The sequence below is a fragment of the Geotrypetes seraphini genome, chromosome 6 (genome assembly GCF_902459505.1).
Source record: "Geotrypetes seraphini chromosome 6, aGeoSer1.1, whole genome shotgun sequence".
In the NCBI taxonomy this organism is placed as follows: Eukaryota; Metazoa; Chordata; class Amphibia; order Gymnophiona; family Dermophiidae; genus Geotrypetes; species Geotrypetes seraphini.
In genome coordinates this window covers 28,168,291-28,192,408 of record NC_047089.1, presented here as the reverse complement: position 1 = coordinate 28,192,408, position 24,118 = coordinate 28,168,291, and the positions used below count along the sequence as shown (strand labels likewise).

The 24,118-nt window shown below is 42.6% G+C and overlaps 1 protein-coding gene across 3 annotated transcripts in view; it reads right to left on the bottom strand.

Annotated features, from left to right (window-relative positions):
- The window catches only part of PIWIL4 (piwi like RNA-mediated gene silencing 4), a 211,334-nt gene that overhangs the window by 78,904 nt on the left and 108,312 nt on the right, over positions 1–24,118 (bottom strand). For all 3 annotated transcript variants that reach the window (XM_033947501.1, XM_033947500.1, XM_033947502.1), the window contains exons 12-13: positions 21,886–21,997; positions 792–976 (exon numbers count right to left, since the gene is read on the bottom strand). In XM_033947501.1, coding sequence (XP_033803392.1) covers positions 792–976; positions 21,886–21,997 — 297 coding nt within the window. The remainder of the gene's footprint in view (positions 1–791; positions 977–21,885; positions 21,998–24,118) is intronic.

Below are 24,118 nucleotides of genomic sequence, written 5' to 3'. Positions count from 1 at the left end.
ACGTCTAAAACTAGCTTTGATTATTGGTACTTGAACGATCTGTCTTTTTGATTGTCCAAATACCGACTTAAGCCACTTTTTGAACTTTTTAAATTATTATTATGAGTCCCATAGTATATACTATATTTTGATCTTTAAATCTTTCCTCATATGCTTTATGACAAAGATCACTGACCATTTTATTAGCTGCTCTCTGGACCAACTCTATCCTACTTAGAGCCTTCTGAATGTGCGATTTTCAGATTGCACACAATACTCCAAATGAGGTCTTAGAGATTTATACAGAAGCACTATCACCTCTTTTTTTCTGCTGGCCATTTCCCTGCCTATGCACCCAAGCATCTTTCTGGTTTTTTCATCATCTTTTCTTCTATTGGACACTTTAGAGTCATCAGGTACAATCATCTCCAGATCCCGCCTCTCTTTCATGTGCAGAAGCACTTTACCACTTCCTTTGGTTTTTGCAGCCCATATGCATGACCAGTGGTGTAGTAAAGGGGTTGGGGAGGGCAGAACGCCTTGGGCGCTGTCTTGGTGGGGGCACCAGCACTTCTCCTCCTCCCCTTATACCTCTTTAACTCCTTACCAGCGCAAGCAGCATCTCCAGCCTTCTGCCCACACCAGCTTTGGCTCTCCCTATTAAGTCACTTCCTGGTCCTGCTTAGCTCTGCATATTCATTCTCAATTTATTATCAATTAATACCCAGGTCTTTTTGTCAGTTACTATTAACAAATACTATTCAGTTCACTGTGTTTGCCTATTATAATGCCAAATATGGATTCACTCTTACACTTTTGGTCGTTCAATCCTGAATCCCATTCCAAATCCAACTCTTTGCAGGCAGTGTAGCAGCTTCTCAGCTGTCTCTTCATTTCTATTGCTGCATACCATGAGCCACCTCTGCAATGGCTGTGCTTCAAGTATCTTGGAATTACGGATCTCACGTGACCAGTCTGCAGCTGTCACTGGCTGACACTAGAAGATAAATAAAATAAAAAATCATTGAGCAACTGAATCAACAAGAAAGAAGATCAAGCACTGAAAGCAATCATAAAACAAATGAGGACATTACATGCAGAGGGAGAATCCACCTGGATGCATTTCTCTCTATATATAAATACCAGAATTTTCTTCTTCATTCAGAAGTATAGGAAAAGCCCTAAGAGTACTTTTTAATGAGAAGAGACACTGTAATTTTTACATGTTTTCTATGTTTCCATATTTGTATTGGCTGTGGATCTCTGCAGCTTGTCAAAATTGTAGCCACCATACATAATTGGTGGCATTTGCCATTGCAGATTTGTAAAATGAGACAGCTACATGTGGAAGTTCCAAATTTAAGTGCCGATACCGCCATATGGAAGATGCTGGACTTGTACTGTTCTTTTTTTTTTTTTTTTTTCAGTTTTAAACTTTATTTTATTCAACAAAATGAAAAACAATACACAGGCAGAATGCCAACAGCAAATCAACAATCTCCCACAAAAAACACTCTCCCACAAAAACACACACCCCCTCCCCCAACCGAGTGACAGAGCATAATACAAAAACAAAAGAGGAATAAAAAAATCAGATAAAAAACAAAACATATGCAAGATTCAAAAAAGGCCCCTCCAGGAGCCATACCTATGCCAAATACGATGAAACGCACCACAGGTGTCATTGTTCAAAGCAGTCAACTTGGACATCAAATAAATTTGATCTACCTTATGCAAAAGATCAGAACGAGTAGGCAAATAAGTACGTTTCCAATAAGTGGCCACGCAGAGTCTAGCCGCCGTAGCAACCAGGGCCACAAAATGGGTCTGATCACTATCCAGGCTCCCCAAAGGATAATTAAGTAAAAACACTTCCATGCGCAATAATATGGGTATGTGCAATACATCAATCACCAGTTGCTGAACCATCCTCCAAAAAGATACAATCTTAATACAATCCCACCAGACATGCCCAAAAGTGCCTAGACCTCCACAGTTACGCCAGCAGCGCCCATCTCCACAATGATAGAAACGGTACAACTTGTCAGGCGTAAGGTACCACTGAAATAACATCTTATAACCCTGCTCAACTAAAGGGGATGCTAAAGAAACCCTAAGTAAAGTACCATAAAGGCGGTCCCATTGCTGAAAATCAAAGGTCTTACCCAACAAGGTTTCCCACCGATGTTCATATGTGCGAGCCTGAGGCCTGGTGTATAAAAGAGCCCTATACAAACGGGAAATAAGGCCCACCCCAGATCCCATCCTAAAGACTTGAAGAAAGGCAGAATCCGCCCCTTCCCATTCAGGAATTACCCTCTTTTTCAGAAAGTCCCGAAGCTGAGCATAAGCGAAAAAATCCGTCGCCGGTAGGTCATATAAAGACTGTAATGCAGCAAAGGGGATCAAGTCTCCACCCAATACTAATTGACCCAGCACCCGGAGACCCTCCAATTCCCAGCGTCGAAAAATCCCAGTATCTCTGGCAGGCAAAAAACCAGGGGCAAATCTAATGGGAGTGGCATAAAAATAACGCTGACGCGGAAACCAAGTCCGTCGGACCTGGCACCAAGCCTGCAGAGTACACACCATCCCATAGGAAGCCCCGTTCTGCAAATCCCGAAGGATCTCAAAAGGTAGCCAAGGCAGGGCTGCTAATGGATAAGTCGGCTGCAGGGTCTGTTCTAAAGATACCCAGCGTTGAGAGGGATAAGCCCAATGGAATAACACCTGCAATTGGGACGCATAATAATAAGTGAAAAAATCAGGAACACCCATTCCCCCATGTAACCTGTCCCAATACATACGTTCCCTCCGCACCCTAGGCGGTTTATGTGTCCAAATATAAGCAAAGGCCCGCCGTTGAAGCCTAAGTAAGAACTGTTTAGGAATTGAGAGAGGCAGGCAGGAAAACAAATATAAAAAACGAGGCAACACATTCATACGCAAAGCACTAATCCTACCCATCCAAGATAACCATAAACCTTCCCAGCGATCCAGATCCGCAAAAACAGTCCGCAACAACGGAGGGTAATTCAATTCAAAAAGATCAGAGAGCTATCGAGATATACGAACACCAAGGTACCGAATAGACTTAGCCGCCCATCGGAATGAAAAAGTGGCACGCAAGTCAGCTACCAATGAGTCCGGAAGCGAAATATTAAGCAATTCAGATTTGTCGATGTTAACTTTAAAGCCGGCCACCTTACCGAAGAGGTCCAAAACACGAAGCACCACGGTCTAAGACTGAAGCGGGCGAGTCAATGTAAACAAAATGTCATCAGCATACAATGAGATCTTATGTTCACCACCCACCACAATCCCCTGAATATCCACACGTGTGCGAATAACGGCTGGTAAAGGTTCCAAAACCAACGCAAAAATCAGTGGTGACAAGGGGCAGCCCTGTCTGGTACCTTGACAAATCGAAAAAGAGGTGGTATATCTCCCATTAACCCTTAAGCAAGCCTCCGGGTCAGTATACAATAAAGTCACCCAATGTAAAAAAGCCCCCGAAATGCCCATCCGCTTCAAAACCGCTAGCATAAATGGCCAATAAACCCTATCAAAGGCTTTTTCAGCGTCTACTGATAATAAAACAGATGGAACAGAATACTGATGGGCCACTCCAATAAGATCTAACACCTTTCTAATGTTGTCACCAGGATGCCTCCCCGAAATAAAGCCACATTGATCACCATGAACTAGGGAAGGCAAAAAACGTTGCAAACGGACTGCCAAAATACGGGTAAACAACTTATAATCAACTCCTAACAACGAAATAGGATGGTAAGACCCACAAAGGAGGGGATCCCTACCAGGTTTAAGAAGAAGAGAGACCGCTGCCTGCCGGAACAAGTATGGCAAACACTCCTCTTCCAAAAAAGAATTAAACAACCGTGTAAGAGGGTCAACAATATAGGTCTCCATTTTCTTATAAAATAAAGGCGAGAAACCATCAACACCCGGAGCCTTTAAAGTGGCTAAATGACGAATAGCTGCCACCACCTCAGCGGGCTGAATAGGGGAAGAAAGCCAGTCCGCATCAACCTCCACCAAACGAGGCAAAGTTACACCAGAAAGAAAAGTATCAATCTCCCCCTCCGTTGCTTCAGACTCCGGAGTGTACAAAAGCTGATAAAAAGACAAAAACGCCTGATGAATAGCCGCATCATCTGAGCAAAGCTGTCCCGACGCATTACGAACCTGCGTGATGGAATGCTGCGCCTGCGTTTGCCTAAGCTGTGTAGCTAGCAAGCGGCCCGCCCTACCACCCCATTCAAAAAACCGTTGTTTCCGCCGTTGTAGGGCCTAAGCCATTCCCTCCAGATCAAGCTCCTGTAAATCCCTGCGACACGCCGCCAGTGCCACACCACCAGCCACCGACGGGACTTTTTTATGAGCATTCTCCAATCGCCGGAGACGGGTTATTAACTCCAACCTGCGAGCAACCCGACAGTGATTGCGATACGACCCTCTCGAGATACAACAACCATGAAGAGTGGCTTTAAAACTTTCCCATAGCACAGCTACACTAATGCCAGCCACATCATTAAAAACAAAAAACTCTTTAACATCAGTCTCCAACAGAGATAAAGTAGTGGGATCTTTCAACAAAAAATCATTCAAACGCCACAGACGACAAACACCCCTATCCAAGTCAACCTGTAACTCCAAGGTCAGGGGAGCATGATCAGACCACACACGTGGTTCAATACGGGAGTCTAAGACTCGCGGAAGAACAACACGAGGCAGCATCCACATATCAATCCTGGTATACGAATCATGCTTTGACGAATAGAAAGTATAATCCCGATCACCTGGGTGTAAATAGCGCCACACATCTATCAAATCCTGCCGACGAAGAAAGCGCAAAAGAGCCCGTCTATCACCTCTAGCATAACGGATGGAAGAATTAGAATTATCCTCCGGAGGATAGCAGGTAAGATTAAAGTCCCCTCCCATGAGGAGAGTACCCTCAGCATGATCCAAAGCACACGTTCTAACAAAGTAAAGAAAGCCCCCTGACCAACCAATATTCAATAAGCTATATAAGTGGCCATCCAACTCAGCTTTGACCAGAATGTAGCGTCCCTCAACATCCCGCACAACCTCTCTCAATACTACCTGAATATGTTTATGAATTAAAATATCCACCCCCTGAGTTTTTTTCCGGATCTTATTAGAGGAAAGAAAAACATGAGGATAACTTTTATGGGTAAGCAATTTCTCATAATGGGACTGAAAATGGGTCTCCTGAATAAATCCAACAGCAATATTCAGGCGACTCAATTCCTTAAACAACAGGCGTCGTTTTTGTGGAGTATTCAAACCATGAACATTATAAGACAACAAAGTAAGCTTATCCATTCATACAGTAAAAAGAAGAGCACAGCAACGCCAGACCCTTACCACATTCCAGAACACCCAAACATCCAACCCACTCAATCGCACCCCTAAAGAAAACAGTACACAAACACACTCCCAAACATCCACACTCAATAGCACTCGGCCATAACCCATCCCACCACCCCAACACCCCACATGGTCCAGCTACCAAAGCACCTGGAAACCACGGTACAGGAAGTGTAGAAGAACAGCTCCAAAAAGGACCCCCATTACAAACCCATAAAACAACCCCTGCAGAAAAAAATCACACTGCAAAAATAAACATACACATCACAAGACCTCAGGAACAAGTCCCACATATGCAAGAGTTCAATGAGATGAAGACGAAGCTGCTTTCAAAGGACGACGAGCAGCAGCCGACCTAGCCACTCTCTGCCAGCCTAGCCCTCGCACAGATTTGGTAGCAGGAGACCTCTGTGGAAGCGGAGCCATCTCCGAGGCCGACATCATCCCCGCCTCCACCAAGCGAGATTGAACATCGGCCACCGTTATCGCAGAATAGGTCTTGCCTGCATGAGTAAAAGGCCAGCCCTATAGGGTAGAGCCAGCGATACCGAACATTGCGCTCCTGTAATATTCGGGTACAATCTCGATACGTGCGACGGCGGGCCAAAGTCGCTGGAGCCACATCAGGATATACATCTATGTCAGTGTCCTCCCATTTAACAGCTCCTCCAGAACACCGCACCGCCCGCAGCACATGCTCTTTATCCACATAGCGATGAAAACAAGCCACAACATCACGGGGGCGGTTGGCATCACGAGGTCCAGGAATACGATGAGCCCGATCAAGCAAAGGTTTCCCCACCTCCACAGGTAAGCCAGCAGTCTCGAGTGCTTGAATGCAAATAAGATCAATCACTTCCATGCAGCGAGAGTCGGATACAGTGTCAGGCACACCCCGAAAGCGAAGGTTGCTACGCCTGGAACGATTCTCCAGGTCTTCCAGCTTTAGAGTGCTTACATCAGCTCGTTCCTCCAGCGTGACAATCCTGCCCCGCAGCTGGGTCAACTCAGCACTATGAGCCTCCACTGCAACCTCCGCTTCCCCCACACGGTTCCCAATCTCCCCCACCTCACGTTTCAGGTCAGCGATGACGCTATGAATATCAGCCCGAACCGCTGAGAGTTCTGTCTTCAATTCCTGGAACCAGCCGCGCATCTCCTGTTGAAAAGTCGGCATCACGGTGTCAGGAGGAGAGCCCACAGCAGCCGCAGCCGAATTGAGCGCCATCTTGGAAACAGCTTTAGTCGAAAGTGGCGACGAAAAAGCCTTTATATCAGTTTGTTTTTTCCGCGTCGCCATCAAAACTCTGCACGCTGATACCACCAACAAGCAGAGGGAAGAGGAAAGTGCAGGCACTCGAGTTCACGCAGAAGTAGCAAAAAACAGCACCGGGGTCCGCGGAGCTATTACTCTAGGCTGCCATTAGCCACGATGACGTCACTTCCTCCCTTACTGTTCATTTTTTAACATGTATATTTATAAAATGGGTGTCCCCACTGAACATGCCAGAAAATACACATGCACTTTATTTTAGAAAAGGCTCTGTGGGGGCGGAGCCTGATAGGCACAGAGAGCAGACACATGGAGTAGAAGCTCCTCCACACTAAAACCCAATTACAGATTATTGTGGCGTATTCAAGCTGAATCTTTACCTCCTGACTATCTACCTTGTTTAGATTCATCTCTCTTCATGTCCCCTCATAAAAATAATAAGGGAGACTCGACATCGACTACCCAACCCAGCGGTAAGAGACCCAAAACGGATTCGTGTTCATCAGAAAAAATGGCGTCGAAACACGAGGACTCGCAACTCGACATCCTAATTAAGGAGATGTGCTCCGTCAAACATATGCAGGAGCAAGTCGAGGAGATGAAATTATTGCGGTGGAGACTGAATCTCTTAATGCTCAATTTGTTGATGCCAGACACCGCATCGATGCGCTCAAAGAGCGCCCAAAAGAGCTCAGCCCAAAATTGGACCAACTGCCCACCTCCATCCCACTGTCCTCTGGTCCCACTCTGCATCTTGAATATTCTAGTAAAGTTCTGGGAGTCATCATTGACTCTACACTTTCCTTCGACGACCACCTCAACTCCCTAGTAAAAAAAATGTTTCTTCAGCCTTCACATGCTGAGAAAAGTGAGATCCTGTTTCCATCAAAAACACTTTGCCGTCCTTGTCCAATCCACCATCCTTTCTAGACTGGACTACTGCAACTCTATCTACCTTAGCTTAACAAAGAAAAACCTTCAAAGACTCCAGCGGATTCAGAATACCGCTGCTAAGCTTATCTTCGCAAAAAGCAAATTCGACCACGTCTCACCGCTTATATCCAAGCTCCACTGGCTTCCGATTATCTCCAGAGTCCACTTCAAATGTGCCTGCCTCACTTTCAAGATCCTACACGGTATCCTCCCTCCCTTCATTCCTCTTTCTTGGAACTCCTCTAACCCCAATTCTGCCAGATCCACTCAAAAACTGAAACTTTCCTTTCCCTCTCTAAAAGGCGTTTCACTTGTAGGAAAACTAGGTTCTTCCCTCCCTTTCAGAATCACTCAGCTCTGGAACAACCTTACCTCCCCTCTTAAGAATCTGAGCTCCCTCCAACTCTTCCGTAAACATCTGAAAACCTGGTTATTCTCAAAAATGTAACTCCTCCTCCCTCTCTGGTTATTCTAGTCCTCTAAATTTTCTCTTTGTTTTGCCTATTCCCTCCACTGAAGTTCCTTTCTACCCTAACTCTTGTTAACCGTGTCGAGCTTTACGAATGTAGAGATGATGCGGTATACAAACCTAAGGTTTAGATTAGATTAGATTAGAAGAGAAGAAACTAAAGACCGAAGCACAGGGAAAGGAAATGAAGACAACAAAATACCAGGATCTAAATTGCATATATACTAATGCAAGGAGCCTAAGAAACAAAATGGGGGAATTAGAAGCCATGGCCAATTCACAGGACATCATTGGAATCTCTGAAACATGGTGGAATGAGGAAAGCAAATGAGATACAGCACTGCCAGAGTACAAGCTCTATCGCCAGGATAGGTCAGGACAGAAAGGAGGTGGAATAGCCCTATACATAAAGGAAAGCATGCAATCGACAAGAATGGACACAGCAGAGACGACCAACAAGCTGGAATTGCTATGAGTTAAAATACCGGGAAGGAAAGGGCCTGAAATAAAGATGGGCCTATCATCCACCTGGGCAAACCAGAGATATCGATGAAGAAATGGAAGCCGAGATGAAGCGAGAATGCAAAAGTGGTAACACGGTTATTATGGGAGACTTCAACTGCCCCGGGATAGACTGGAGTCTTGGAAGCTCAAGATGCACTAGGGAGACAGAATTCCTGGAGGCTACACAAGATTGCTTCATGGAGCAGCTTGTTAGAGAACCAACGAGAGGAAATGCCACTCTGGATCTAATCCTAAATGGGTTAATGGGACCTGCAAAGGAAGTGGAAGTAGTGGGACCATTGGGAAACAGCGATCATAATATGATCAAGTTCAAGGTTGAGGTAGGAATACCGAAAGGAAAGAGAACCATAGCGACAATCTTTAACTTCAGGAAAGGAAACTAAGAAGCAATGAGGGAAATGGTAAGGAAGAAACTTAGGAACACTTCTAAAAAATGGCAAATTGTATAACATGCCTGGTCTTTTTTCAATGACACGGTGAGCGAGGCACAAAATCTGTATATCCCCAGGTTCAGAAAGGGGTGCAAAAAGAGTCGAACAAAAGACCCGGCGTGGATAACTAAAATAGTGAAGGAAGCAATAGGCAATAAGAAAAATTCATTCAGGAAATGGAAAAAGGACAAAACTGAGGGGAACTGGAAAGAGCACAGGAAGTATCAAAAAGAATGTCACCGTGTGGTTCGAAAAGCCAAAAGAGAGTATGAAGAGAGGCTAGCCAGGGAAGCACGAAATTTCAAACCGTTCTTTAGATATGTTAAAGGGAAGCAGCCGGCTAGGGAGGAGGTGGGACCACTGGACGACAGAGACAGGAAGGGAGTGGTGAAGGAGGAGAAAGAAGTCGCGGAAAGACTTAACATGTTTTTTTTCGTCTGTATTTACAAACGAAGACACAACCAACATACCGGAACCTGAGCAATTCTTCAACGGAAGTCAAGCAGAAAAATTAACATATATGGAAGTGAGCCTTGAAGATGTATGTAGGCAGATAGAAAAACTAAAAACTGACAAATCCCCGGGTCTGGACAGAATCCATCCAAGGGTTCTGAAAGAATTAAAGGTGGAGATAGCAGAACTACTGCAGCAAATTTGCAATCTATCCCTGAAAACAGGCATGATCCTGGAGGATTGGAAGATAGCCAACGTTACACCCATCTTTAAAAAGTGATCAAGAGGTGACCCGGGAAACTACGGACTGGTGAGTCTGACCTCGGTTCCGTGGAAAATGGCGGAAGCACTGATAAAAGAAAACATCGATGAACATTTTGAAAGAAACGAACTTCTGATAACCAGCCAACATGGTTTCTGCAAGGGGAGATCATGCCTAACTAACTTATTGCACTTCTTCGAAGGAAATTAACAAACGGATGGACAGAGGAGACCCCTTAGACATCATATACCTAGATTTCCAAAAAGCCTTTGACAAGGTGCCTCATGAATGTCTACTCTGGAAACTGAAGAACCATGGGGTGGAAGGAGATGTACATAGATGGATCAGAAACTGGTTGGCGGGTAGGAAACAAAGGGGAGGAGTGAAGGGCCACTACTTGGACTGGAGGAGGGTCACAAGTGGTGTTCCGCAGGGCTCGGTGCTCGGGCCGCTGCTATTTAATATATTCATAAATGATCTAGAAACAGGGATGAAGTGTGAGATAATAAAATTTGCGGACGACACCAAACTATTTAGTGGAGCTCGGACTAAAGAAGACTGCAAAGAATTGCAAAGGGACTTGAACAAACTAGGGGAATGGGCAACGAGAGGGCAGATGAAGTTCAACATTGAGAAATGTAAAGTATTACATGTGGGAAGCAGAAACCCGAGGTACAACTATACGATGGGAGGGATGTTATTGAATAAGAGTACCCAGGAAAGGGACTTGGGGGTAATGGTGGACATGACAATAAAGCCGATGACACAGTGTGCAGCGGCCGCAAAGAGAGCGAATAGAATGCTAGGTATAATCAAGAAGGGTATTACAACCATAATGAAAGAAGTTATCCTGCCGTTGTATCGGGCGATGGTGCATCCGCATCTGGAATACTGCGTCCAATATTGGTCGTCGTACCTTAAGAAGGATATGGCGTTACTCGAGAGGGTTCAGAGGAGAGCGACACATCTGATAAAAGGGATGGAAAGCCTTTCATACGCTGAGAGATTGGAGAAACTGGATCTCTTTTCCCTGGAGAAGAGGAGACTTAGAAGGGATATGATAGAGACTTACAAGATCATGAAGGACATAGAGAGAGTAGAGAGGGACAGATTCTTCAAACTTTCAAAAAAATAAAAGAACAAGAGGGCATTCGGAAAAGTTGAAAGGGGACAGATTCAAAATGAATGCTAGGAAGTTCTTCTTTACCCAAAGTGTGGTGGACACCTGGAATGCGCTTCCAGAGGACGTAATAGGGCAGAGTACGGTACTGGAGTTTAAGAAAGGATTGGACAATTTCCTGCTGGAAAAGGGGATAGAGGGGTATAGATAGAAGATTACTGCACAGGTCCTGGACCAGTTGGGCCGCCACGTGAGCAAACTGCTGGGCACGATGAACCTCAGGTCTGACCCAGCGGAGGCAATGCTTATGTTCTCGCTAAATCTACTGTGCTCAAACGTAAAGTTTCTTTCACATCGTCAAGAGCCGAAGGATATTGGCGCAAAATATGGCTTTATGTATCCAGCCAGAATGAAGGTAACCTACAATAACCATACCACTTCATACTCGGATCCTGAAGATCTTAAATCCTTCTTAGAATCTTTGAAAATGCAATGAACTAAATCACGCTGGTTGCTGTTATATTTTCCTCCCGTGTTTCTAAATGGCCTAAATTGCCATATAAATCACTTTGTTATTTAGGTGTGGAGTGGTCCATTTTGCTCTCTGCACCTCTCACTTGTTTCTACAGGAACACCTGCATACTGTTTTGTTTACATGCACATTAGCAGGGCTTTGTTCACAGCCATGCATTGTGCTAACTTTCTTGGGTTATCTCTCTCTTTATTCTGTTTTTTTCCTTTCAACTTTTCTAAGCAGGAGTGGTCTATTACTATATATTGTCACCAACCAGCTCAGGCAATGGGCCCTGAGCGGCTGGGACACGGGAGTTGTGCTCTTGTGAGCCGCAGTGAGCTGCACAAGGAAAATAATAGCGGAAGAAAAACACTGCCACACCAGGTAAGGGTAGTTACTTAAATAAATATCAGGGTTTATTCTTGCACTGGAATTAAACATAAACCTTGTCAGGATATTTCTGCGATTAGCCAATAGTCCCAAAACAGTAAAAAGAAAAAAAACCCCCACAAAACAGCAAACTGTCCAAAAAGTGGAAATGTCCCAGTTCAAGTCTTTTTCTAAGAGTCAGGCTATTGGTTTCAGTCCCTACTCATTTCCCAGCAATGAAAACCAAAATATTCAAAATACAAACAGTCTTTGCATTGACTACCACAGCACTAGTCAGAGCTACGGCTGTGACTTACCCAGCTGCTAGAATACTGGGCAGGTAGTGCACTTCACGTGGTGATATACTGCCAAACAGGCCCACTATCCCACCACAAAATATGTGAGGCGAACCCCCCACTACCTGGGCTGGTAATAGTCCTTTCTCATGTAAGAGAAACACACAAAAAAAACTTTCACAAAAGTCTTTCAAATCTTCTGGAGCTCTTGGTTACTAAAGCTCCCACAGGGCAATGCATAACCATGGAAGTCCTTCATATAATAAGGTCACAGCTACTCACATTTATTCCTCGAGCGGCTTGCCTTCCAGGAAGCCCACTTCCATTGGAATAATTTCACTCATTGAAGCTGCAGAAGAATCTAGGTCAATTTCCATGGCTTGGGATTCTTCATTCTCCTTGAAAGCAGATTCTTCTCCGGCTTCCATCAGCTCCTTACATTCAAGTGGTATCTCCCAGCCCTGAGCTCTCCTGCTTGTCCTGTGCCTCTCCTCCTTTTAACTGACTTCCCAGGAGCTTTCCTCTCTGGGCAACTAGTTTGCAGCCCCACCCCCAACCCTCAGGTGGGAAGTATTTCCTATCAGCAACCCTGGGCCTGAGAGGGGGATGGGCGCTCTGCACTCGTGCTCTCTGACTCCCTCTAGAGAGCAAGGGAGAAATAGCATCAGGAGAATCAAAAAAAGGTTTATCTGTATCACTGGGGAAAGGGTTGGCCTTTAAACAGGGCTCTGCACTAGGGACACACCTAGCAGGCATAGGCTGCATACCACAATATACACTGCATATTATCCATCAGTGCTTATTTGTGTGCTTATTTCTGTGTAATACCTTGTATTTTTGATAATGGCTGATTTACATATAATTTCTTATAATGTCAATGGGCTAAATCAAACAGAAGAATATAGCTCATTACCTCACTGTTAAGCATTGTCATTGCCTAGGCTTTGGCCGAGCGGATTTAAGTAGCCAGGCAGTAACATCGGACTTGAAACTTGGCGTGAGCCCCTTTTGAGTAGGGCGACCTTTCACCTGGGATACCTCTAGTTTATTGCCTGGGTTAAACGTTGTGTGTTCTGGTACAGAAACGCCAGCAGTCTGAAAGGCTTCAACTGTAACTTATATTAGGCCAACGGCCTCAGCAACAACAAACAAGCCCGGTTTCTCCGGTGGCATAAACTTTATACAAAAACAGGCATTTCTTTAACTCAAACATAATCCGGCATGCTCTGGACGTCATCAAAATAAATCATAGTATAAACAGTCCTCTTCACCAGAGTCTCTTAACTAAAAAGCGCAACTACTGTCAATCAAAAGTTCTTTCAGTTTCACTGAAGTACAGCTAGTATTATTGAGCTGGATAAACGGGGACTGTAATTCCCCAACATTCATGAACAGTCCTTTCACCAGCGTTTGGGTTAAGCCTCTAAAGGCAGGCAGCACTCGTAGCCTCTCACTAGTTGCTATGGAGATCAATTAGCACTTGCAAACCTGCACGGAGGCTTGTAACCTGAAACTAGGGCAAACACAGGCTGTCGTTCTGCCAGCATTTGACTCAGCTATGTGCAGGTTGGTATATCCCCAGAACATATAAGCTCTGGTGTCTTATTTGGTCCTAACATCAAGACAATGCTGGTGAGTTTTATGCATATAACTTTAGGAATACCTTTTCTGTGTGAGCAGTGGAACAGTAGAGAAACAGATAGGAGCAGCAACCTTTCCCTCTTTAACTGCACAGCCCTTATGCCATCTCCATTGGCTCAGCATGAGTCACACACGGAGCACAGCCTTCATCAATTCTCATAGGCTCAGGCACACAGTATTGCAAAGGAGAGTTCCCAACCTGTTCCTCCTTCATGTCCCAGTCCCCTTCTGTAAGTAGCTCTGGCTGCTCCCAGGTTAGTTCAGCCTCATGCTGGAATTCATGCTCCTGCACTGCTCCTGTCCCAAGGGCTCTGCTGGTTCCTTCCTGCTCCCCTAAGCTCATTACAGAGCCTCTATTTAAGCTGTGGGAAGAAACCACTCCCCTTTAGCTGCAGGGGGGAGAGTTTCCTTCCCTTGGCTTGAATCATTTCTCTCCAGGCACCCTGCTGTGCTGCTTTCTGCTTAACAGCACCTGGAAAACAGCAAGGTAAACCTTTACTGCCTGGCTTCAGGACAGTATCAGGGAAGTCACAACTTTTCTGTTCTACTTCCATTTCTTCACTGTCCATAGAATAGTCAGCTGATCTACACCCCCGGCCTCTGACTTGGTCAGCCCTTCTGCATCAGGGTTTGTAATTCCTTCCATATTTTTTTGTGACAAGACTCTGGGATGCAGGATTGTCACAGCATCCAGATGTCATCTTCCTTCAGGAAACACATCTTCCTTCTGCTGATGCATCTAAACTTGCAATTAAGGGGTTCTCATCACATCTGTTTTCCCCTGCAACCCACCGCAAAAAAAATGGTGTTTCTATTCTTTTTAATAATAATTTGCCCATTACCATTTTATCCCACAAAACAGATGCAGAGGGAAGATGGTGCTTAGTTCATGTTGTGTTGCACTCAGTTGAATATGACTTATTAAACATTTAAGCTCCAGTGTTAGACCACCCAGAATTTTTTAGGGCGCTTCAAACTATTCTTTTTGAATTTGGCTCTTGTTCACTAATCATTGGAGGTGACTTCAGTGCATATGGCTACCACAAAAAAAAAAAAATACTTAGGAAATGAATGTCTCATGATATGGCCTTGTTCAGAAATATCAACTGTTCAGTTTTTGTTACAATACTTTTTCTGTACTTGATCATAAAGAGTGGCATTTGGGGAGGGTTAGGAAAGGATATTATAATTGTTACAAATATCTCAGACACCTTAAATCTAAGTATGTATGTCCCTTTTACATATGTGATAACTGTTCCTAATTAGTGCTTCCACATAAAGTTTTAACGCTTGAGAGACTAATTCTGATATTGATAAACAATTTTCCCAATAGAAATGTATCTTTCTTTTTATTAAGTTCTGAAGAGGGGACATGATTGAAACATTCAAGATAATGAAGGGAATAGACTTAGTAGATAAATAAAGGTTGTTCACCTTCTCCAAGGTAGAGAGAAGGAGAGGGCACACTCTAAAGTTAAAAGGGGATAGATTCCGTACAAACGTAAGGAAGTTCTTCTTCACCCAGAAAGTGGTAGAAAACTGGAACGCTTTTCCGGAATCTGTTATAGGGGAAAACACCCTCCAGGGATTCAAGACAAAGTTAGACAAGTTCCTGCTGAACCAGAACGTACGCAGGTAAGGCTAGTCTCAGTTAGGGCACGGGTCTTTGACCTAAGGGCCTCTGCGTGAGTGGACTGCTGGGCATGATGGACCACTGGTCTGACCCAGCAGCGGCAATTCTTATGTTCAATCAAACTCAAGATCTTTTTTTAGATAGATCATCTTCTTGCAAACCCTCCAAATCCAAATCCTTTTCATAATTACACAATCTCATAGATAACTTCTCTTTAGTTGACCCCTGGAGACTACTAAACCCGAAGGGCAGGGAATAGTCACATTTCTCCTCACCGCACAATACCTACTCGAGAATAGATTATTTCCTTCTTTCTCCTTCGCTAACTCAAAAATTGACTGATGTTACCATTCATCCGATCACTCTCACAGATCATGCATCTATCTCTTTGCATCTCACTATTTATCCTACATCCTCTTGAACTCCCTCTTGGAGACTAAACAACCATCTCCTCCTGGATGAAGAAATTATAGAAAAAATAAACTCTTCACTGTTGAATTCTTTGCACTTAATTCTAAAGATCCCGAGATTTGCCCCTCCATCTTATGGGAAGCATATAAGGCCTCTCTAAGGGGAGAGTTGATCAAACTCTCCTCTTGGAAGAAAAAGCTTACTATGCAAAAAGAAAAAGATCTGGAACAATCCATTAAACAATTAGAATCTAAACACATGTCTGATCATACTCATAATCCTTCCTCCTACCAACAGATTCTAAAACTCAAATACGAATATAATTCCATTCTTTCCTATAAAGCCAGACAGGACCTTTTTATACATACCTCTGGTTATTATATGGGTGATAACATCATGGGTAAACCTCTAGCCAAGTACCTCAAGGCCAAAACAAAAAAACTCCATATTTCTTCTATCCAAAACACTTCGGGACGAATTGTCACCACCAAAGATGCAATTTCATCTCAATTTGAACATTTCTACACCAATCTATATCAATCGGAATTTTCATCGCCTGACTCGGACCTTGACTCATTTCTAGATAAAATTGACCACCCTCAGCTAAACGATTCTACTAAATCAGATCTAGATTCCCCCATTTCTCTATCAGAAATTATATCCACAATTTCTTCATTAGCCAAAAACAAAGCACCTGGACCTGATGGGTTCACTAACAAAATCTTTAAAAAATTCCATGACCTCTTAGCCCCTCACCTTCTCAATTATTATAATTTCATACATCAAGCCCCTGAAAAACAATTTAAATTTTCCGAAGCCACTATCATAGTCTTTCCAAAACCCGACAGAGACCCCACCCTCATTAAAAACTTTAGGCCTATATCTCTTCTGAATTTAGATTACAAGATCATGGCTTAATAATTTCTTCTCTAATACAATCAAAAACCGTCACAAAGGTTACGACTTTTCCACCATATTAATGTTCATGTCAAATCTGTCTCGGAACCCGTAGTGGGATTGGCCATTGATGCTGAAAAAGTATTTGATTGTGTTGAATGGCCTTTCCTACTATGAGTTCTACAATGGTACAATTTTGGTGCTTATTTCACTAACTGGATCAAAATACTCTATTGGTGACCTATCTCACGGATCCTTATTAATAATTCCCTCTCAAATAAATTCTCTCTTTATAGAGGCACCCGACAAGGCTGTCCCCTTTCACCTTTATTATTCAACTTAGCCCTTGAACCTCTCCTAGCTGCAATCCGCCAATGTACTTAAAATTAAAGGCATCATTTCTAACTCAAGACAAATAAAGCTTGTGGCTTACACCGATGATGCACTCCTTTTCATCCGAGACCCCCTACAATCGCTACTGGCTCTTATCACCATAGTCACTGAATAGTCCTTGCTTTTGGAATATCTTGTTAATTGGGAAAAATCTGAAATTTTTCCTTTAAATGATTTTATAACCCTTTCCAAATTGTCTCACTTTCCATTTAAATGGTCTAACGAAGCCATTAAGTATTTAGGCATTCTGATTCACAAAGACCCTTCCCATGTCATGGAGCTGAATATGTCCAAAATAAAATGATTAATAACTCAGACTACAACCAAATGGTCCCCTCTTTATCATGGTGGAGCAGAATTGCATCAATAAAAATGACCCTGGCCCCTCAAATCACATACACCCTATCTATGCTTCCCTCTCAATGCAAGACGTCACTCTTTCATTGGATCAATAAAAACTCTGATTTTATTTGGAACAGAAAACCTCGAATAGCCCTAATTAAACTGAAAGCTTCTAAAGCTAATGGCTGTTTGAATCTCCCTGATTTCCATCTATATCATATTGCTTCTCTGGCTAAATATGGTGCTCACATTGCTGGAGCATGCGATTTATCATCGGACCTTAATGAAGCAATTGTAATTCAATTAGAAGATGTACGTATGTTTAATTATTTCCTTAAGTGATATTGTAAACCCAATAAAATGACCAGTCACTTGTAATTTGGAGAGATTTGGGATTTGTATTCTACCAGTTAGTAGAATGCCAAGAACTCACAAGGCTTTGATGTTTTAACTATAATTTGTCTCTGGTAATTATTTCCTTGGACTCCTCCAGAAGAGAAGATAGAATATACCCCCTTGACAGGCAGCATCTTTATTCACCTTTGCACAGTTTCTGCTGTTAAAGCCACGCAGCATTCGAGTGGTATGTTTCACCAGTTTCCTTTATAAATCTAAATTTCGATACACTTGTTGATCTTCCCTCTAATACTTACTAGCTGTCCATGCCTTTTACAAATACATTGTTTACCAATACAGTTTTCATTCAAAGCTTTCCTGGGAGTTTCTCACAACGTGAGATTTAGGTATTTATTATTTTCCAAGTTCCACCGATTTGCTAGCTTCACACCCTTTTTTTGGTCTCATAGTTTTTTTTCATTTGCCGTTTTATATCTCTGCCTTTTTGGTTTCATAGTGGTGTAATAGTGTTTTAATTGAACCTTCATTTATATTTATTAAAAAGTTGAACATTTACTGGGCTTTCATGGGAACAACCACACGTGTCATTTACACATTCCATTCACCTTTCTTTTTTCGTGTTAATGAAATTACATTTACTTTGACCACATCTTTTTATTAAAATCACTTTTAACAGCGATCGTGTATCTTTGATAAATATTCTCATAACCATTTGTTGTTTTTCCAGTCATACTTTTCTCCGATGTTAAAGTGCTTTTACGCCATCTAATGGGTATGTCATGAATTGTTTCTTTTTATTTCAGCATTGCTGCCTTTATTTTTGTTTTGTTTTGTTTTAGTCAAGGTTTGTTTATTGTGTATTGTATTTATTTATTTTATTTTATTTAAGATTCATGCTTATTCATGCAGTTTTTGCATACTATTTTTGTTTTAAATATCTATGTAAAATGCATTGTTATACCTGTTATATAATATGTTATACATTATTGCTCAGGCCTATATATTTCATGGTATTTTTAATTTCTTTTATAAACAGTGCTCATTTTATATTCATGTATATTTTTAAATGTTTGTTTATATGTTAATTTTACACTCATGACCTGTAGAACCATGTGCTGTTGTTTTACATTTTTGGGTTGCTTTTTTATTCAATAAGTTAATCTTTTTATGCTGTTCATGTTGTTCATTTTTAAATTAGTTTTGTTACATATTTTCATGTTTTTTTATTGAGAGTCTTTCGTTTTATATGCAATACATGCATATATGTCATTTTAGATGACCATCCATACCCAAGGCAGGCTTCCTCTTTGGAGCCGAAACACAGACCGTGTCAGGTCTTAAAGAAACCACAATAGAGTTTGGTTATTTGATATTGTAATAATTGACTGTATCTAATAAACTTTATCATATCTCAAGGTTAATATGTACAGTTCTTTTCCCACTTTCCTTTTGCTGTACATTGACCAAGAGAAAAATACTGAACATCCCAGGCTGCATGATACCCTTAAAGGGCAAAGCTCTTAGGACTATTTTTTTCTCTGTGTCCATCCCTTGGCAGATGGACATACCCATTCATTCTGGACTGGCCAGGCATAGACCTTATGGAAATTAGAATGACAACATTGGAAAAGACGCTGATATTTGGGACTGGAGTCTTGGTTAAACATGGCAAACATATCTTGTGATGAAGCAAAAGCCTAATAAAAGTTATTCCCAACTTAATAACACAGTACTGACTTAGTTTTAGGCCTCATCAAACAGCTCCCATCAAGGAATAATCCTTATAATTAAATATTAATTACTACACAGTCGAGTCACATTATTATGATCCATCTGCAAATATCCAGAATAACCGCTCCTGGCAGCACAGACAGCAGCCAGATGCTGTGGGGGTAACTCAGTAAGATGTTGGATAGTTGCTAGACGTATCTGGAGCCATGCAGACTACAGTGTGTCTGACAGCTGCTGATGTGTGCGTGGTGGTGGATCCAGTTGTTGAACATGTCGATCGAGGTGGTCCCAAATGTGCTTGATTGGGTTAAGGTCTGGGGAATTCGGAAGCTGGAAGTCTTGGTCATGCTCTGCGAACCACTTGCAAACAATCCTGGTGGTATGACATTTCACATTGTCCTGTTGAAAGATCTCATCTGCCATAAGGAAAACCATGAACATGGGTGTACTTGATCGACAAAAATGGAGAGATACCCATATCAGCTTCCAGTGGTATCATGGGACCCAGACCATAACATAACATAAAATTGTGCTTCTAAACCACGTAACTGTAAGTTCAATGCGGTTTACAAAAGATTATATTTTAAAAAAGTAACAAGAGAAACACAATAGAACTACTTGGCCGGGTATTTTGAGAAGAGATAAGTTTTCAACTGGGTTGTGAAATGTTTATAAGAACAAACTGTATGCAACAGTCAAAATTCTTTATCATAGGAAGCTGCCTGAAATGTTAGTGTATGATCAAGAAATTTCTTGCTTTTACAACCCTGAACAGATGGAAAAATGAACAGGGCATGTGATCTTCTACTATACTTATAAGATGCCATAAGAAATCTGTTGGCCATAGAGAGTGGAGCAAAGACAACCCAATTTAAACAAAATTTGAGCCTCCATTGGGAGCCAATGCAAATCGCGGTAGAACAGTGTCACGTGGTCATACTTCTTCAGGCCATAGATCAATCTGACCGCCGTATTCTGAATCAGTCTAAGTCTGGCCACATCTTTCTTAGTACTTGTCAGATAGACAATGTTGCAGTAATCAAGAAGACTCAACAACAATGATTGAACCAGAAGTTTAAATGCGGAAAACTCAAAATACAGTCTTATGGTATGCAACTTCCATAAAGTGTAATAGCCCTTTTGTACCACAGTGTTTATCTGATTTTTCATGGTCAGATGCTGATCAAGAACAACTTCCAATATTTTAATCGTTGGGTGAATTGTATATAGAGTTGAGTTTATACCAATTGATGGTTCATGGGAAATTTTGTGCAGTTTAAGCTTAAATTCCATCCATGAAACCATCAATTTCAGTACAGACTCAATCATATGAGTAATATGGGACAAAGCTGTGCTACAAGGAATAATGATAGTAATATCATCAGCGTAGTTGAACAGTCTTATGCCCAACTACTCAAATGAAGACCCAAAGAAGACAAATACACATTGAATGATGTAGGTGAAAGTGGGGAGCCCTGAGGAACTCCACACGGATTTTTCCAAATAGTAGAAAACTGACCATACCAAGAAAACATTCCCCAGGCCATAACACTGTCGCCACTAGCTTATGTATGTCCAATAATGATTGCTGGGTGTTTATTCTCGGAGGTTTCATGCCTGACACGCCAACATCCATTCATTTGATAGAGCTCAAAACGTGACTTATTGGAAAAGGCATTCAGTGCAAGACCAATGTCTGTATTCCTGTGAAAACCTCAGCTGGTTTTTTTGCGATGAACTCTTGTGAGCATGGGTGCAGGCACCAGTCATCTGCTTCAAAACCCCATTTGCAACAAGGTTCACTGCACAGTTGTTTTGGCCACATATCTGGAAGCCCCCAGGTTCATTTGCAAGGTGAGTTAATTCATGGTAGATGCCGATCAGCCCACACCAACCTGCACAGCCAGTGTTCACCTCTCGCATCAATGGCTTGTGCTGCCCCACACTTACCATGTTGGGTCGTATAAAAGGTTTCATTTGTCCACTCATGGTACACTTTAACCACAGCAGCCAGTGAACAGTTCACAAACTCCGCTGTTTCCGAATGCTGCTGCCCTTGGACCAATAACCAATGATTATGCCTTTTTCAATGTTTGATAAATCACACTTTTTCCCCATGACAACCACGGTTGTTATATTGTCAACTTACTGACATCCCACCTTACATACTCACGAAGTTTGTGTGCAACATGTGCATTAATTCACTGACTATGTGTTCCTGACATCAGAAGTAGGCGGTGGTCATAATAATGTGACTTGACCGTGTATTTTTAAATTTTGTTATTACTAAAAAGATGACAAAATAAAGTTTTCCAAAGTTAAGCTACCAAAACAGATTTATTCAGATGTTTAACTTTTCCAGGCACTGATTTCTCTTCTAAATGAGAAACAACATACCATTTGCAACAGTCTGAAAAGGAATCTAGATTGTGTACACTTACGATCTGGTCCAGCATTAAGATTTTTTCTGATGGAATAACTCGGCCAGTAAGGGAAACTTGTGTTTGAAGGTGCAATCCCCAGTTCTCTAGCTCTAAACGGGCCTCCCTGTTCCTGTAAAGAAACTTATTGTCAAATTATCAGCAACTAAGAGACATGCATTAATAAAATGTCATCTGTAGGAAATGAAAAGAAAGCAAGCATCTGTCCTAAAATCCTTCTATACTAATAAAATGTAAAACACCAATTTCTCTAAACAGGAAATCTAGGGTTATTCAAGAGGAGTGCAAGGCATCCCTATTTATTTTTGGATCTGGAGGCTAAATAACTCTAGATATTGACTTTTTCTCATATAGTAAATGTGGTAAAGGTAACATTTAAACTTATCCATTAATTTTTTTACTTTTAGGCTTGCCAGACCAATCCAGATAAATTGTTTATGTCCTTCTAACTGCAGATTGCAACAAAGAAAATAGTACTACTACTACTTAGTGCTGCCCAATTTCCGATTCGAATCAATTCACAAATTCACTTTGGGCGAATTGATTTGATTAAAAAAAAAAATTGGCCTGGCTGATTCGGTAACCGTCCCTCCTCCCCATGCCTTCCTAAAGCAGGAGCGGCAGCGCTGCCTCTTGCTGGCCTGCCGCTTCCACTCCTGCTATAGGGGGCGAGAGGAGAGGGTCAGTCGGGAAGAACTGCAGAAATCCTGGTTTTACCTTGTTCCATGCTTAGGCACTCTTTGCTGCATTCTCCAGCTTCCCCCTGGCCTCCTACTCTTAACGCAGCCTGTAGAGAGGATTGCCGGTGCTCTAGTGATCCTTGCAGGCTGCCGTCATCCTCAGAAGCACATTCCCTCTGACGCAGTCCCGCCCCTCCTCTGACGTCAGGGGCAGGATCGTGTCAGAGGGAATGTGCTTCTGAGGACAACAGCAGCCTGCAAGGATCGCTAGAGCACCGATGATCCTCTCTGCAGGCTGCGGGAGACCCGGGAGGAAGCCTGAGGACCTGCAAAGAAGGGGGGAACATGTAGGCCTTCGTGGGGAGGGACAGGCCTTTAGGGGAGGGGGCCCTGGTCTACAAGTACACAGAGGGAGGGAAGGGAGAAGGGGTACTGCTGGACAGGGGGGAGGTAAAAGGAAGGGAGAAGATGTGCTACTGGACCTGGCAGAAAGGGAGGGGAGGGTGAGATGGTGCATGGGGAGAGAGCATGTTGGGTTGGGGGTGGGAAAGAGGGATGCCACTTGAGGGACGAGGCAAGGACAGAGAGAGAAAGTGTTGGACTCATGGAGACGGCGAGATGGATGGGGGGACAGAAAGGAGGGAAGGAGAAATGGTACACTGGAGAAGGAGGGAGAGATGCTGGATGAAAGGGTAGTTGAGAAAAGGAGAGATGGTGGATATGGGGATTGTAGGGTCCATCGCTGCAGCTGCGGGGATGGATTTGAAAAAAGGGAAGATGCCAGACCTCCGAGGGAGGGAAGGGACATGGAAGGGGAGGACAGAGATGGAAGATGGATGATTAGCACGGAGAAAGAAGAAAGGAGGAGACCCTGGCGAGTTAACAGAATACAACCAGAGCCTGGGACCAACAAGATTTGAATAATAACCAGACAACAAAAGGTAGAAAAAATAATTTTATTTTCTGTTTTGTGATTACAATATGTCAGATTTGAAATATGTATCCTGCCAGAGCTGGTGTTAGACCGCATACGTGAGCTAGGATTTAAGAGAGCGAAGAAAAGTCTTTTTTGTTTGTTTATTTTGTTTACACCACAGCGCCAGTGTGGGTAGGAGAGGGCATAGGGGGTAAAGAGGCTATAAAATAAATCCACCAGGATGTCTGAAAAAAACACCCACTTGGGCAGGAAAATCGAATCGAATTGAAAAATCAATTCAATAGGCTGAATCAAATCAAGATTTTTTTTTCCTGAATCGGGCAGCACTACTTATCAGAGCTAACTTCATTCTCTTTGTAGGGGGCTGGTGCTGCCTCTTGTTGGAGAATAGAGATGTAATGTTAATATAATAGCTAAACCATTTTAATTTCTTCTTACATGCACTCATCTCTGGTTTTAACCTCTCTAAGGCACACAGAACAGGTCAAATATCAGTCAAGACAATACTTAACCTGAGTTCGACTAAGTATAAAGGTTTGAGATATTTGTTTGCTCTAAGAAGCAGGATGACAGTGTTGAACAGAAGACAGAAACAGAGCTTATCCAGGTATGCTAA